Source organism: Mesocricetus auratus, unplaced genomic scaffold (assembly GCF_017639785.1).
Source record: "Mesocricetus auratus isolate SY011 unplaced genomic scaffold, BCM_Maur_2.0 Super-Scaffold_100019, whole genome shotgun sequence".
Lineage (NCBI taxonomy): Eukaryota > Metazoa > Chordata > Mammalia > Rodentia > Cricetidae > Mesocricetus > Mesocricetus auratus.
This window is the reverse complement of record NW_024429200.1, coordinates 34,820,399-34,833,812: the sequence shown is the minus strand read 5'-3', so window position 1 is coordinate 34,833,812 and position 13,414 is coordinate 34,820,399. Positions and strand designations below refer to the sequence as shown.

The window sequence follows — 13,414 nt, the reverse complement described above, 5'->3', positions numbered from 1 at the left end:
TTGGCTAAGAGACTTGTCATTGTAAAGGCTGTGGGCAAATATTTTTCAATCTCTCCTTTCCATTGTCCTGTCTTCTCCTTTTGCGTGCTTGTCTTCCTTAAGAGGACAAGATGCAGGCTGTAGAAGAATAACAGCCACCCACTCTCTGCCCTCCTCTCTTTAGTCATCGTGTCATTAATAGCAGCCCCCTGTCCCATCCTTCCTCCCTTCAATGGCTCTCCTTTGTGACTCTACACAGACGAGAATGCCATCTATTAAGTGTTTAAATTGGAATTCTTCAAGAGTTGGAGTCTTTGCTTTCTTCTTTTGCTACTGAAATAATTGATTTCACATGTTTTGATTCCAGGGTGAAGCTGGTGCAGTTGGAGCTCCAGGAACTGCTGGTGCCTCTGGTCCTGGTGGTCTTCCAGGAGAGAGGGGCGCTGCTGGGGTACCTGGAGGCAAGGGAGAAAAGGTACCTGTCAGTGTTGGACCTTGATGCATCATGTCCATGAATCCCAGACAAGAAGGCTGTGCAAGGATACCTTGTTGTTTCCAATCGTTAGCAGGTGGTGTGGTAGTGTTTTGACATCTATGCGCCTTTCCCTCTGCCACCTAGCACCTACTCATGTCTAAACTCACTAATCCAGCAAAATTCCTTGCTACCATGGAATTTCATGCAAGCAGATGGCATTGAGTAATACATGAGGCTCATTTTAATGCCACTAACAATAATGCCTCATCCTGCCCTAATTAATAGAGGAGGCTATATTGAACAGCTGTCAACCGTGCTACGGCATTCGTTATGTTGTAAGAGGGACCAGGCATCACAGCCCATTGCCATGTTGCCTTGCTATTCCAACCTCATCAATTTGAAAATTGCTTCGTTATGAATCAGAGGGATATTTATTTTTAATCTTGAATCATAATCTGAAAGGGACCTTAAGAGATGAGTTTACTCATACTGTTTTCCTCATTCAATGTCCTGTAGAGTAGTAGGAAATTGGAAAACACTAAAATTCTTAGATGATGGCAGACATTATAGAAACTTCTGTAAAAAGCACTTACAGTTCATTTCCACTCAAAAACTTAGTCAGAATGCCAAATGTGGTTCTTGCTTTGTACTTTCAGGGTGAAACTGGACTCAGAGGTGAAATTGGAAACCCTGGCAGAGATGGTGCTCGTGTGAGTAGAATCTTGTTTGTAATGTTTGTTTGTGCTTAAATTCTGCTTTTATATTTTACTCAGTTTGAATTCAGCAAATTTCTAAAGCAGAACTACAAAGGAGTTCAGTTTTAGTAAAATTGCAATCCATTACATGTTAGATCACTAATAACATCATTTTATGTGCTCCAAAAGGAATTTTAAACATTACATGCCTTTGAAAAATCCCATCTTGACTTTTTCTCCCCTTTTGTGTTCAATATGCAACCTCTAAGCTGCACACCAAAAGCTGTAGGTTCAGAGGAACACTGATTGCCTGTTTTAAGTGGTAATAAGGCTTTTAGAGAAGCAACAATTCCCTTGCATTTTAAAAAGCCACAACCCACAACAATGCCCTACTATCCACTTGCCTGCCCTGAGAGATTAGCTGTGACTACCATAGGTGTCACAGATGACCCTGAAGAAGCATAATTATCTTCACTGAGCTGCCAGCACTCTGGCACTTCCTTCTTAGTCTGCTCTGTCACCTCTTCCTCCAAGGTGATAACCCACTGTAACACATTCCTGGTCTTCTTGCCTTGAGTGACTCAGTCTCACAGTTCCAAACAAGGCTGCTTTTTCGCTTCCCTCGGGGGGAATTTTACAAGCATGAAAGAAGTCAGAACTCCCAACCCCTGCTCCTGCTCTGACCTTTCACATTTCCATAATCTTTATCCAGCTCTTTCCTCAGTTGTTCTGTAGGGCTTTATTCCTGAGGTGACTTCCGGGGATGGGTAGTTAGGGGGTGGAGAGGTGGGGGGGGGGACAGTGATAAACAGCGCCAACATGGATCGGGGCTTTCTTTTTTCATTATTATTAGGAATTGAGTGTGTGTGTGTCCATTGTGTGCCAGTACAATGGCTACATGTGAAGATCAGATGACAAGGCAAGAGTGTTGCTTGTCTCCTTCTATCATATGGGTCCCTTGGATCAAACTCAGGTCATCAGGCTTGACGGCAAACACCTTTACCTACTGAATCATCCTGCTGGGCCTCGGGAGCTTTCTTGAGGCCCTACCACAGTGTGCAATGCATGTGTTTGACACTTCAAGAGGAGCAGGCTAGAGTACAATCTGGATGTTGTATAGTTTTCAGTCAGACCTGTTTCTTTTTTTGTCTCTAGGGTGCTCCTGGTGCTGTAGGTGCCCCTGGTCCTGCTGGAGCCACAGGTGACCGGGTAAGCATGCATTTGAACTTAGTCATATACATTCTCACTGAATTGTAGGTCTCTGAGCTGACAGAACTATCTAAAATTCCCTGCTTGCCCTAGTCCCAGAGGGCCTCAGCTATTTATTTCTCTGGCTGAGCCTATAAATAAAAAATAAAAATAAATAAATAAATGGGACCTAACTGGTGTGAGAGAGCAGCAAGAAACAAATACCCCTGTTTGGTGTTCGCTTTCCCTGCCTATGGACTTGCCAGCTGTCTGATCTATACCTTAATCTCTACCATTTGTTTTAAAGACTTTCCCTGTTGCCCATTAACAACATCCTAATGCACTAAGCCTTCTCAAAGCCTTCAATTGCAAAAAGGAAAAAAATCAATAAAATACATAGTGTTCCCATTTCACATCGAACAGTCCATTTAAAATAGACCTTATTTATTGTATTGCAAAGATTGCAGCAAATAGATCAGTCCTGTGTCCATCTAAAAATTAAAATGTCCTCCTCCTGGTATTATGGGGACTGATTTATAGTGTTTCTGCAAGTGAACAACCAATACCACTCCACCTTTTAAAATGAATCCAGTCTTAAGTAGAGGAAGAATTCACCTCATTTTATTCTCTGAAATATGCATTAGTCTCTTCCAAGGTAACTGCAAACTCTAAAACGGCCTTCTGTCTGCTGCTTTCCTCTCTCCCTCCCACCGTCTCTGTGAGGTGCATTAAGTAACTCATCCCTGGCCTTTGGTACATTACAGGGTGAAGCTGGTGCTGCTGGTCCCTCTGGTCCAGCTGGTCCACGAGGTAGCCCTGTAAGTAGAAATCTGAGCTTTCTGGATACCCATATTTTATGGTTTACAGACATGCCCAAAACTGTGAATGTAACATCTTTACCTTCTACCTAGGGTGAACGTGGTGAGGTTGGTCCTGCTGGCCCCAATGGATTTGCTGGACCTGCTGTAAGTATCACAGAAACCAATTGATCTGACAACATCACCATGAGTCAGAAGGCCAGTGCTCACTGCTGTTCTTCCAACAGGGTGCTGCTGGCCAACCTGGTGCTAAAGGAGAGAAGGGAACCAAAGGACCTAAGGGTGAAAATGGTGTCGTTGGGCCTGCTGGGCCTGTTGGAGCTGCTGGGCCATCTGTAAGTTGAATTCACTGCTGTCCGACATACCCAAACATTTTCATAATCCAATGTGTGGCCATTAGGTGCCTACTATCTACTAAGCATTCCAGATAAAAGACATTTTTTTAAATAATCCCCATTCAAACACCATTTGAAAGTTTTGTAAATATCTTGTTTTTCTTCTTAGTAACCTATAGGGTGTTAATACCAAGAAAAGAACATGTACTTCATATGTCATAGATAATGGTGTCTTGTTTCTAAATTTTCTCCAAGGATAGAGGAAATAGATGACAATGGTCTATCTGAAAACAAGAGTAACACTTGTAAAATTTACTTGTTTTGTGATTTCATGCCACCTTCTTGCTTGCATTTAGGGTCCAAATGGCCCACCTGGTCCTGCTGGAGGTCGTGGTGATGGAGGACCCCCTGTGAGTATTTACAGTTGATTCTTAGCTACATACTAGGTTTAGGATCTTGGTGAATTTGAGCTATGCTAAGGGGCTGCTTGAGAGTCATGTTCATTCCAGTCAGAAAATTTATGAAGTTAAACAGTACTGAGATTAAAGTCAGCAACCTGGCCATTAACTCAAGCTCCAAAGCAATTTAGGGTCACGTATGTTACTACTGTCTCACTCAAGGGAATAAACACAAACATAGGCAGTTTAATTGGGAAATAGATAAAGCGTTTCTTTTGTATCATTTATCCTTTTGCTGATGTATCCCTTCTTCTGATTGACCAAGTCTCCTCCCCTTCCTGGATTATCACAACTCCAGAAGCCCAGTGATCCCCAGGAATGAACTCCTCTGACTTTTCACCCCTTTAGTCAGTATTTAATGCTTCCATCTATAAACAGCACTTCTCTCTCTAGTGTCCTTTCCCTTTCACCCAGCCAAGTGGTCAATAAACATTGATATATCATAATGAAAAGTATCTTCTCCCTTATTACTATCAGATGACTTGTTAGCATCCTAAAATGTACCATCAATTCTAATGTAAAATATGGGCATTTACAACTAGTAGCATCTGATAAATGTGTAGAGGACAGCCTTCAAGACCCTAGTTAAGTGGCCCTCCACCTGAAGGTTGAATGCTACCTCTTCTGTGGTCCATCTCTAGTCTCCTGATGGTTTTCCAAAGAGAAAAATGTCTATCTTATTCTAATTGTTGCAGTTGATTTGACTGTGGAGTTTTGATGTGCTTGGTTCTTAGGGTATGACTGGCTTCCCTGGTGCTGCTGGACGGACTGGACCCCCTGGACCCAGTGTAAGTCCATCATAACACGCATGTCTTCATTTACACTTACCATAAGACCTGGCCTCTAGTAGGAAATTAGAAAAAAACTATCAAAACAAATTATTAATATTTGCTAGTACTTTCCTGATTTAAAAGCGTCTTTGATGAATGATTAAGGCAAAATCATTACAAATTATTTTTTAAAAATCAATTTTAGTAGCTGTGATTTGTGTAAATACCTGCATCCTTTGAATGCATGATTGTTTAAAAGAAAAAAAAACAGAAACTTTGGTCACATATCTGATATTTCTCTATCTAATTACCCTTTATAGCTAGCATTCTGCCTGATTCTCAAGCGGTAATTGTTCCTGAATTTAAAGGTGGTTTGGCCTCTAATTTAATTCTTATCCAGACCCTCCTGTCAGGACTCACGAGAATTTAATTAATTAGCAAAGATTAAGTATTCCAGTTACAGTTTCAGGAAAAAAGAAATAGCAAAGATGTTGATTTCCTTGGAATCTTTTGTAGATTCATAACAGAAAAAAATCTTCATTCCATGTAGGCATTTAATTAAACCTAGTCAAGAGCATGTGCAGTTCCTCAGCTATGAACAGAATGCCAGGCTTGGCTTTGCTTAAGAAGAAATGGGCATGGTCTGCAGGAATCCAAAGTCCCCTTCATTTACAGCTGAGACTTAAGTCTCTTCTTTGTTCTGATTCCAATATGCCAGGGTACCAGTGATATAAGATGTATTGCCTTCATTACTGAAATTTGCTGCTGACTCTGCGTCATCAATTTGCTTTGTTACAGGCAGGAATTGCTTCTACCTAGGAGAATCTTAAATTTTCCAAAAATGACTGAACTATTATTTTTCTGAGTGACATTGTTTGATTCCTAATATCTAAGAGTGATGCAGCTCCCCTCCGGTTTTGTAACAAATAGAAAACAAATGACCATGTACATTTGATCATAGGGTATTACTGGTCCTCCTGGTCCCCCTGGTGCTGCTGGTAAAGAAGGGGTCCGTGGTCCTCGTGGTGACCAAGGTCCAGTTGGTCGAACTGGAGAAACAGGTGCCTCTGGTCCCCCTGGATTTGCTGGTGAAAAGGGTCCCTCTGGAGAACCTGGTTCTACAGTAAGTGATTTCAAACTCCTTTTTCTCAATACTTATGTTGAGTTAGAATAAAGCCCCTTTACAAATCCTCAAGTGGAATATATCTATTAGTGAGTAATGCAGGCTCTCAAGTTGAGCTCGGTTGAGCCAAGAAACCGGTCCAGCACACAATAAGGTGTCATGGTGTTAGCAGATGTGCTGAAAGCTCATAATAGGAATAACAGAGGTCGAGGGAATGCAGCTTCGCTGCAACAGCTCTTTCTGCTCTCAGGGGACCTAGGAATCAGAACAGAATCCTATTGCTGTGGCCATCCTTCTGTCAATTAATCAAACTTCAGCTGGTGCTGATTTAAACATTCCTGGTTCAGAGTCACCGCGGCTCTGCAAGGTGCCTGCGCCAGACCTTAGAAGTCAAGATCAAAATTTGCTTCCCTGCATAGAGTGTATAAGAACTAGATACCCCTTTGTGAATGGCTATGTTAACCTCAACTACATATATATACACACCGTAAGGTAAACTTACAGTGATCTTCAGTGAAAAGGCACCCAAGGATGTATCACACCAAGCGCAAGACACTGGCCTGTTCCTAAACCCAGCATCCCTCATTTTCACAGTCCCCGAGCTAATGTGCATTATGAGATGGGTTTTTTTTTCTCTCATCTAGGGAGCCCCTGGCACCCCAGGTCCTCAGGGTTTCCTCGGTCCTCCTGGTATTCTGGGTCTCCCTGGCTCTAGAGGTGAACGTGGTCTACCAGGTGTTGCTGGTGCTCTGGTAAGTGTTTGACACCATTCTGGTTCTCATTAACATAATAAAAGATTTTAAAAGCTGCCACTTCAAAGTGACAGATTGATCACTGAATAACTCCACTTAAGATTTTTATTCATGGCATTTTCTTTATACAGATCACATGTCACTTCTCTGGGAAGCTTTAATACTACCTTACTTAGACACACACTATAAAGACACAGCTTAACATTATGCAGAATGATTTTTGTTCTTTCTACACGCTTAAGAATGATATAAGCTCTAATTGCATTTACTTCTCTGCAATGTGAAATTCTGGCATCGTTTATCTGGCAGGAAGAATGAGTCTCTGGAAGTCCATGAATCATTCCACTTAACCCTATACTTGACAGCAGCTAGGAACCATCTTTTATCCAGAAGTTATCAACTTCTTGAATTAATTTTATTGAGGATGTTGGATGCCATCAGACCCACCCAGCCCCCTTTTACACAACCACATCTGACAAATGACCCTCTAGGTGTAGAGACAGAGCAAGGGGACACCAGTGGTGCTTCCAACCATATTGTGACCCATCTACATCTGATTTACCTTCTCTCTAAACTAGAATTCCCTGGAGGTTGTTTGGGGTGATGAGGTTAGCATTCCCTCTTATGATAGTGATGTTATTTTATCTTCTCTGCCACTCTAGGGTGAACCTGGTCCTCTGGGCATCGCAGGCCCTCCTGGGGCCCGTGGTCCCCCTGGTGCTGTGGGTAGCCCTGGAGTTAATGGTGCCCCTGGTGAAGCTGGCCGTGATGTGAGTGTAACACTTGGTTTGTAAATAAAACCAAGCAGGATTTCACTGTATGTTAACTTCTAGTTGAGATGGGGTTTCATGCCCTGAGTTTCTAAACTAGATAGACAACTTCTCCACATAATGATCTTTCTTTGATGTATCTTTGGGAATTACTTGGGTTTGGAAATGACTTTTAGCTATCATAGTTTAAATTGGGACCCAAATGTTTAAAATACCTCTAAAAAATTAAATTGGGAGGTTCCTGTTCCTATCTTTTTTAGCTGTCTGAACACCTAGGAATAATGAAGAAAGAGTAGCAGAGGCAGTGAGGCTAATGCACTGCAGACCTCGCCAGTATTAATTTGCATGGTATTGTCATAGGGTAACCCTGGCAGCGATGGTGCCCCAGGTCGTGATGGTCAACCTGGACACAAGGTCAGTATGCTTTTTCATCTTTCCCTGATTTAAGAGTGATTAAAACGCTAACAGATCAATGCTAAGCTTCACGTTTGCCTCTGCTAGGGAGAGCGTGGTTACCCTGGCAACATTGGTCCTACTGGTGCTGCAGGTGCCCCTGGTCCTCATGGTTCCGTGGGTCCTGCTGGGAAGCATGGAAACCGTGGTGAACCTGTAAGTATGTAAATGTTGTTATCCTCGTGGACTTCCCTCTGTCTCCACACTTGCGGGCTGTGGGATCATCAGGAGAAGGATCTTCAGCCTAGTTAATGAGTTCTATTCTTCTTTTCTGATTCACAGGGTCCTGCTGGCTCTGTTGGTCCCGTTGGTGCTGCTGGTCCAAGAGGTCCTAGTGTATGTACATGGTGATAATTAACATTTAAGAATGAAGAAGAAGAATTCCAAGCCACCTACTTAGACAATAGATGATATACAGGCTAGACTTCAGGATTTTAGTCCATGCTGAGAAATGATCCAGATGATTTTATTGATTTTAAGTCTACACTGCTTGTTTGTATTAGTTAGTCATAAAGATGTAGTCCTTTATAGACTGCTCAGGTAAAGGAGATGACCAGAGAAGATGGCAGCCCAGTTAGACCTTTGCATGCCTCAGTTCTCCTTTGTGAAGTGTTTTAAAGTGGGTAGAACCCATCTCTTTCTCTTTCGTCTCTTTCGCTGTAGGGTCCTCAAGGCGTTCGGGGCGACAAAGGAGAACCTGGTGACAAAGGGGCCAGAGGTCTTCCTGGCTTCAAGGGACATAATGGACTGCAGGGTCTTCCTGGTCTTGCTGTAAGCAAAATCTGACCACCTTTCATGAGTTCTAACCTGAATACTTTCAGCTCAGAAGGCCTTTCTCAGACGTCCACTATACCTTAAAATGCCCTGCCTTCCATATCCACTCCAATTCTCTAGCTAATTCCACCAATCTCAGAGAGGACATTATTTCATATCCCAACACAAGGAGTGAAGGGTTAAAGGAGAAAGAAACATACGTATATTAAAATCTCCTGGCAACTGTGTCCTTCAACCCCACTTAAAATAAATATAATTAGAGGGATGACTAATACTGCACTGTTGAAATAGCTTGTGGAAAAAAATAATTGAACATAATAGATATAATGGGAGAAAAGAGCCCCACTTTACATTTTCAATTTTCTCAATCCAGAGTCCATTGAAACTAAAGTTTTCCATTCAATCTGAAAAAAAAAACTATCTACTGGCATGTATTCTGAAAGTATGATTTTTCTCTGTTCTCTGTTTAAAGGGCCAACATGGTGACCAAGGTGCTCCTGGCCCCGTGGGTCCTGCTGGTCCCAGGGTAAGTGAATAAAAGTTAAAGTTCATCCCTTGAACTAAAGAATTGCCCAGGTAATGAGCCCTAGGCTACTGTCACCTGTGGGATTTTCCTCATTGACAAGACTTGGTACCTTTCTTCTGTAGGGTCCTGCTGGTCCTTCTGGCCCTGTTGGCAAAGATGGTCGATCTGGACATCCTGGACCAGTCGGGCCTGCTGGTGTTCGAGGTTCTCAGGGTAGCCAAGGTCCCTCTGTAAGTATGACTTGGAGAGATTGCTTAGGGCATCCCTTAGACTATACTGGGGATATTTTGGTAGCTTGCAGGAGGGGGTAGTTCTATTTCAGTTGCTCTTGAAGAAATTTATAAACAGTCTGTATGGGATGGACTCTTTCAATCCATCTCCGTTTCACTGAGATCAAGTTCTTTATTTACATAAACTTGTTTCTGCTTCCTGCATTGGAACATGCTTTCATATGAAGTACATCTTGCAACTCTCTGCACTGGCTGCTATCATCGGCTGAAAGCCCCTTCTTCCACTCTTACCTTTACAGGGTCCTCCTGGCCCCCCAGGTCCTCCTGGCCCTCCTGGTGCTAGTGGAGGTGGCTACGACTTTGGTTTTGAAGGAGACTTCTACAGAGCTGACCAGCCTCGCTCACAGCCTTCACTCAGACCCAAGGACTATGAAGTTGATGCAACTCTGAAATCTCTCAACAACCAGATTGAGACTCTCCTCACTCCTGAAGGCTCTAGAAAGAACCCTGCCCACACATGCAGGGACTTAAGGCTTAGTCACCCGGAGTGGAACAGTGGTGGGTCATCATATTCAAACCACACTGATCCCTCACACAGCAGAGTCCCCCAAAATCAGTTTTCATTTATGTCTAGAACAAAAGTGTATTTGAGCCCCCTAAAATCCACACTGTCAAAAATCATACCCAGATAACGAAACATCATTTTCTTTCCCCAGCTCACAGCCACCCCTAAGTTTCTTATTTGTTTCCTTGAAGTACTGGGGGTTCAATAGAAGGTCTTAGACATGCTAGGCAAGTGTTTAACATAGAGCTACATTCCCAAGCCATATTGTACATTTTGTTTTGAGATAAGGTTGCATTAAGTTGTCTAGGCTGGCTTTGAATTCACTCCAGTCACAGTAGACCTTTAAGTTGTGATCCTCCTAACTCAGCTGGTGAAAACATCCTAATTGGATATTTCACAAAGAAAGGGGGAGTCTTAAACAGAGTTGCCCTCTTCCCATTAAATGTGGGATAGGTGATGGAACAGCATCAAAACGATTTTTATGGGAATCAGTATGAATGACAAACTATTATTAGAATCTACATTTTTTTAGTGAGAGGCTTACCAGCGGTGTTTTGTTTTCTGAAAAGATTACTACTGGATTGACCCTAACCAAGGATGCACTATGGATGCAATCAAAGTGTACTGTGATTTCTCTACTGGTGAAACCTGCATCCAGGCCCAACCTGTAAGCATCCCAGCCAAGAACTCATACAGCAATGCCCAGGCCAACAAGCATGTCTGGGTAGGAGAAACTATCAATGGTGGCAGCCAGGTATGAAATACTCTTCCTTCTACTAAATATGATTTTCTTAGGGTTATTTGCTTTTTAATTATGTGTGCTTTGTCCTTTACCCACATGGGCTTATTAAAAGAAACTGCTCTTTTCATAAGTTCCAATTCTATCCTAGATTGCACATTAGAAGATTGGACACATCCATCTAATTCAACGTTATTATTCAAATTTGACTTAATGGGTAATCATTGGAGAAATGGCTAATGTCATTTCATGTAAAGGTGCAACGGCCAGCAGATAGCCCCCCAGCTATGCATATGCATTTCAGAACGTGAGCAGCCTCCCTGAATTTTTAATCAAACTTTTCCACCAATGTTATGAACAACACTAGAATTCAGTACATCACAGGAAACAGAATGAGGTCTGACTCCATCTCACAGTCGCTAATTCTAATGAAGGGACAGTCCCAGGAATACATAACTGAGGCGGGTGCCCTTTTCTGATGACCTTGCCCTCACAGGACAGATCTTCTGGCCCTTAAGGCAACTGAGGTTTTAACAAGTGCATTGAATATCCTTAAAAAGCACCTTTTTCCTAAGCCCCGGCTATGACTCCATCATTTCTGCTTATAACAGACTTCCTTTATCTGAGTTTTAGTATGAGTCTTACACTCACCTGGAATTGTCACCTTCTTCTCTGCAGTTTGAATACAACATGGAAGGGGTAACCTCGAAGGAAATGGCAACACAACTGGCCTTCATGCGCCTGCTAGCCAACCGCGCATCCCAAAACATCACTTACCACTGCAAGAACAGCGTTGCATACCTGGATGAGGAGACCGGCCGCCTGAGTAAAGCTGTCATTCTACAGGGATCCAATGATGTTGAACTTGTTGCTGAAGGCAATAGCAGGTTCACCTACACTGTCCTTGTAGATGGCTGCTCTGTAAGTAATGGGAAAATGTAGGGAGAGCATTTATTTCAGGAAGTGGGGTAAGGGGGTCTAGCTTCAACTATTGAATGAGCAAACAAATTACAAATCTAACTTAATTGGCCTCTTTTTATAAATACATTTTATAAATACATATAAATATCTGGCAATTCTGATAAATACAAGAATTCTGATTACATACTGCCTTCTAGGAAGCGCTGATATACTAAGCTGAGTCCTTCACCCACACAGTCACTGCTTTCCCTTCAATATTTGGAGTTCTTTCTTTGTTTGTTTGTTTTTTCGAGGCAGGGTTTCTCTGTATTGTTTTGGAGCCTGTCCTGGAACTCGCTCAGTAGACCAGGCTGGTCTCGAACTCACAGAGATCTGCCTGCCTCTGCCTCCCAAGTGCTGGGATTAAAGGCGTGCGCCACCAACGCCCGGCTAATATTTGGAGTTCTTAGAGATTAGCATATACCAGAATTTAAAACATCTTGAGGTTTAAGAGGCTTCAGTTACACCTTAGAATAGGGTCTACATTCAACTTTTTTTTATACAATGTTTCCTTTATAAAAGTATGTAACCTATTTTATACAATATGCTATAAGTAGACTAAAATTTCAAATGTAAAATTATTACATTCCTACCCAGCTCTCTGTCTCTCTCTCTGTGTCTCTGTCTCTGTCACTGTCTCTGTCTCTCTCTCTCTCTCTCTCTCTCTGTCTGTCTCTCTCTCTCTCTCCACAAACACACACACACCATACACACACCTTAAAAATGATATTATAGAAATGTCACTGGAATGTTTGTCCAAATGCATTTGAAACTTAACCTAAGTGAGAACCCTCCCCTGAAAGACACCCTTGACACTGGAATGATATCAACAATGAACTTCTTAATCAGGGACACATATCTTCAGGAAAGTCTGGGCCTGCCGAACAGTGGCTCCTCTAAACTGTGACCTTCGATATAAGCCAGATGCAGAGGTGATGCCCCCTTATGTGTTCTTTTCTTTCCCCATTTTTTTAAACAGAAAAAGACAAATGAATGGGGCAAGACAGTCATCGAATACAAAACAAACAAACCATCTCGTCTGCCATTCCTGGACATTGCACCTTTGGACATCGGTGGCGCTGACCAAGAATTCCATGTGGACGTTGGCCCAGTCTGTTTCAAATAAGTGAACTCAACCTAAATTAAACAACCGAAAACCCTGAAAACTTTCTCTTTGCCATTCCTTCCCTTTTTTAACTGAAAGCTGAATCCTTCCATGTCTTCTATGCACCTACATCTTAAACAGTGGGCAAGAGAGAAGGACTGGTCAGAGCAGTGTGCAATATGATCCAATTAAGTCCCTTCCCCAGGCCCCTACCCAAAATATTTGCAATGTGGTATTGTTTTTTTTTTTAATCTGACACCTGTTGTGGAAATTGTGAACCTTTGTAAGAAAACCAGAATAAAAATTGAAAAATAAAATAAAAAATAACATGAACATTCGCACCACTTGTGGCTTCTGACTGTCTTCCACAGAGGGAAATTTAAAACCCAGACTTCCAAAGGTTTAAACTACCTCAAGACACTTTGCTGTGAGTGTAGACCACCTCGATGGGAATTAACCCAGACAGACATGAACTGAGGTACTTGTTTTGTTTTGCTTGCGATACAAAGGTGCTAATTAATAGTATTTCAGATACTTGAAGAATGTCGATGGTGCTAGAAGAATTAGAGAAGAAATATTCCTCCGTATTGAGGTGCAATGTGTGGGTTTTTAAATTTTAATTCAGCAGTCCTATATCCCTTCTTAGCCCCAACTAAAGGTGTGCAGATTCCTTGCCCAACATGTTCTCTTCTTTAGATT

At 42.2% G+C, this 13,414-nt stretch overlaps 1 protein-coding gene across 1 annotated transcript in view; it reads left to right on the top strand.

Annotated features, from left to right (window-relative positions):
• Col1a2 (collagen type I alpha 2 chain) overlaps nucleotides 1-13,056 on the top strand; it is a 34,684-nt gene extending 21,628 nt beyond the window's left edge. Inside the window, exons 32-52 of the mRNA XM_005082900.4 lie at nucleotides 347-454; nucleotides 1,111-1,164; nucleotides 2,305-2,358; nucleotides 3,102-3,155; nucleotides 3,249-3,302; nucleotides 3,383-3,490; nucleotides 3,847-3,900; nucleotides 4,683-4,736; nucleotides 5,680-5,841; nucleotides 6,486-6,593; nucleotides 7,256-7,363; nucleotides 7,724-7,777; nucleotides 7,865-7,972; nucleotides 8,099-8,152; nucleotides 8,480-8,587; nucleotides 9,063-9,116; nucleotides 9,239-9,346; nucleotides 9,646-9,904; nucleotides 10,481-10,665; nucleotides 11,329-11,571; nucleotides 12,590-13,056. Of these exons, the coding sequence (XP_005082957.2) occupies nucleotides 347-454; nucleotides 1,111-1,164; nucleotides 2,305-2,358; nucleotides 3,102-3,155; nucleotides 3,249-3,302; nucleotides 3,383-3,490; nucleotides 3,847-3,900; nucleotides 4,683-4,736; nucleotides 5,680-5,841; nucleotides 6,486-6,593; nucleotides 7,256-7,363; nucleotides 7,724-7,777; nucleotides 7,865-7,972; nucleotides 8,099-8,152; nucleotides 8,480-8,587; nucleotides 9,063-9,116; nucleotides 9,239-9,346; nucleotides 9,646-9,904; nucleotides 10,481-10,665; nucleotides 11,329-11,571; nucleotides 12,590-12,736 (2,238 nt within the window). The 3' untranslated portion in view covers nucleotides 12,737-13,056. The remainder of the gene's footprint in view (nucleotides 1-346; nucleotides 455-1,110; nucleotides 1,165-2,304; nucleotides 2,359-3,101; nucleotides 3,156-3,248; nucleotides 3,303-3,382; nucleotides 3,491-3,846; nucleotides 3,901-4,682; nucleotides 4,737-5,679; nucleotides 5,842-6,485; nucleotides 6,594-7,255; nucleotides 7,364-7,723; nucleotides 7,778-7,864; nucleotides 7,973-8,098; nucleotides 8,153-8,479; nucleotides 8,588-9,062; nucleotides 9,117-9,238; nucleotides 9,347-9,645; nucleotides 9,905-10,480; nucleotides 10,666-11,328; nucleotides 11,572-12,589) is intronic.
• Nucleotides 13,057-13,414: the final 358 nt, after the last annotated feature.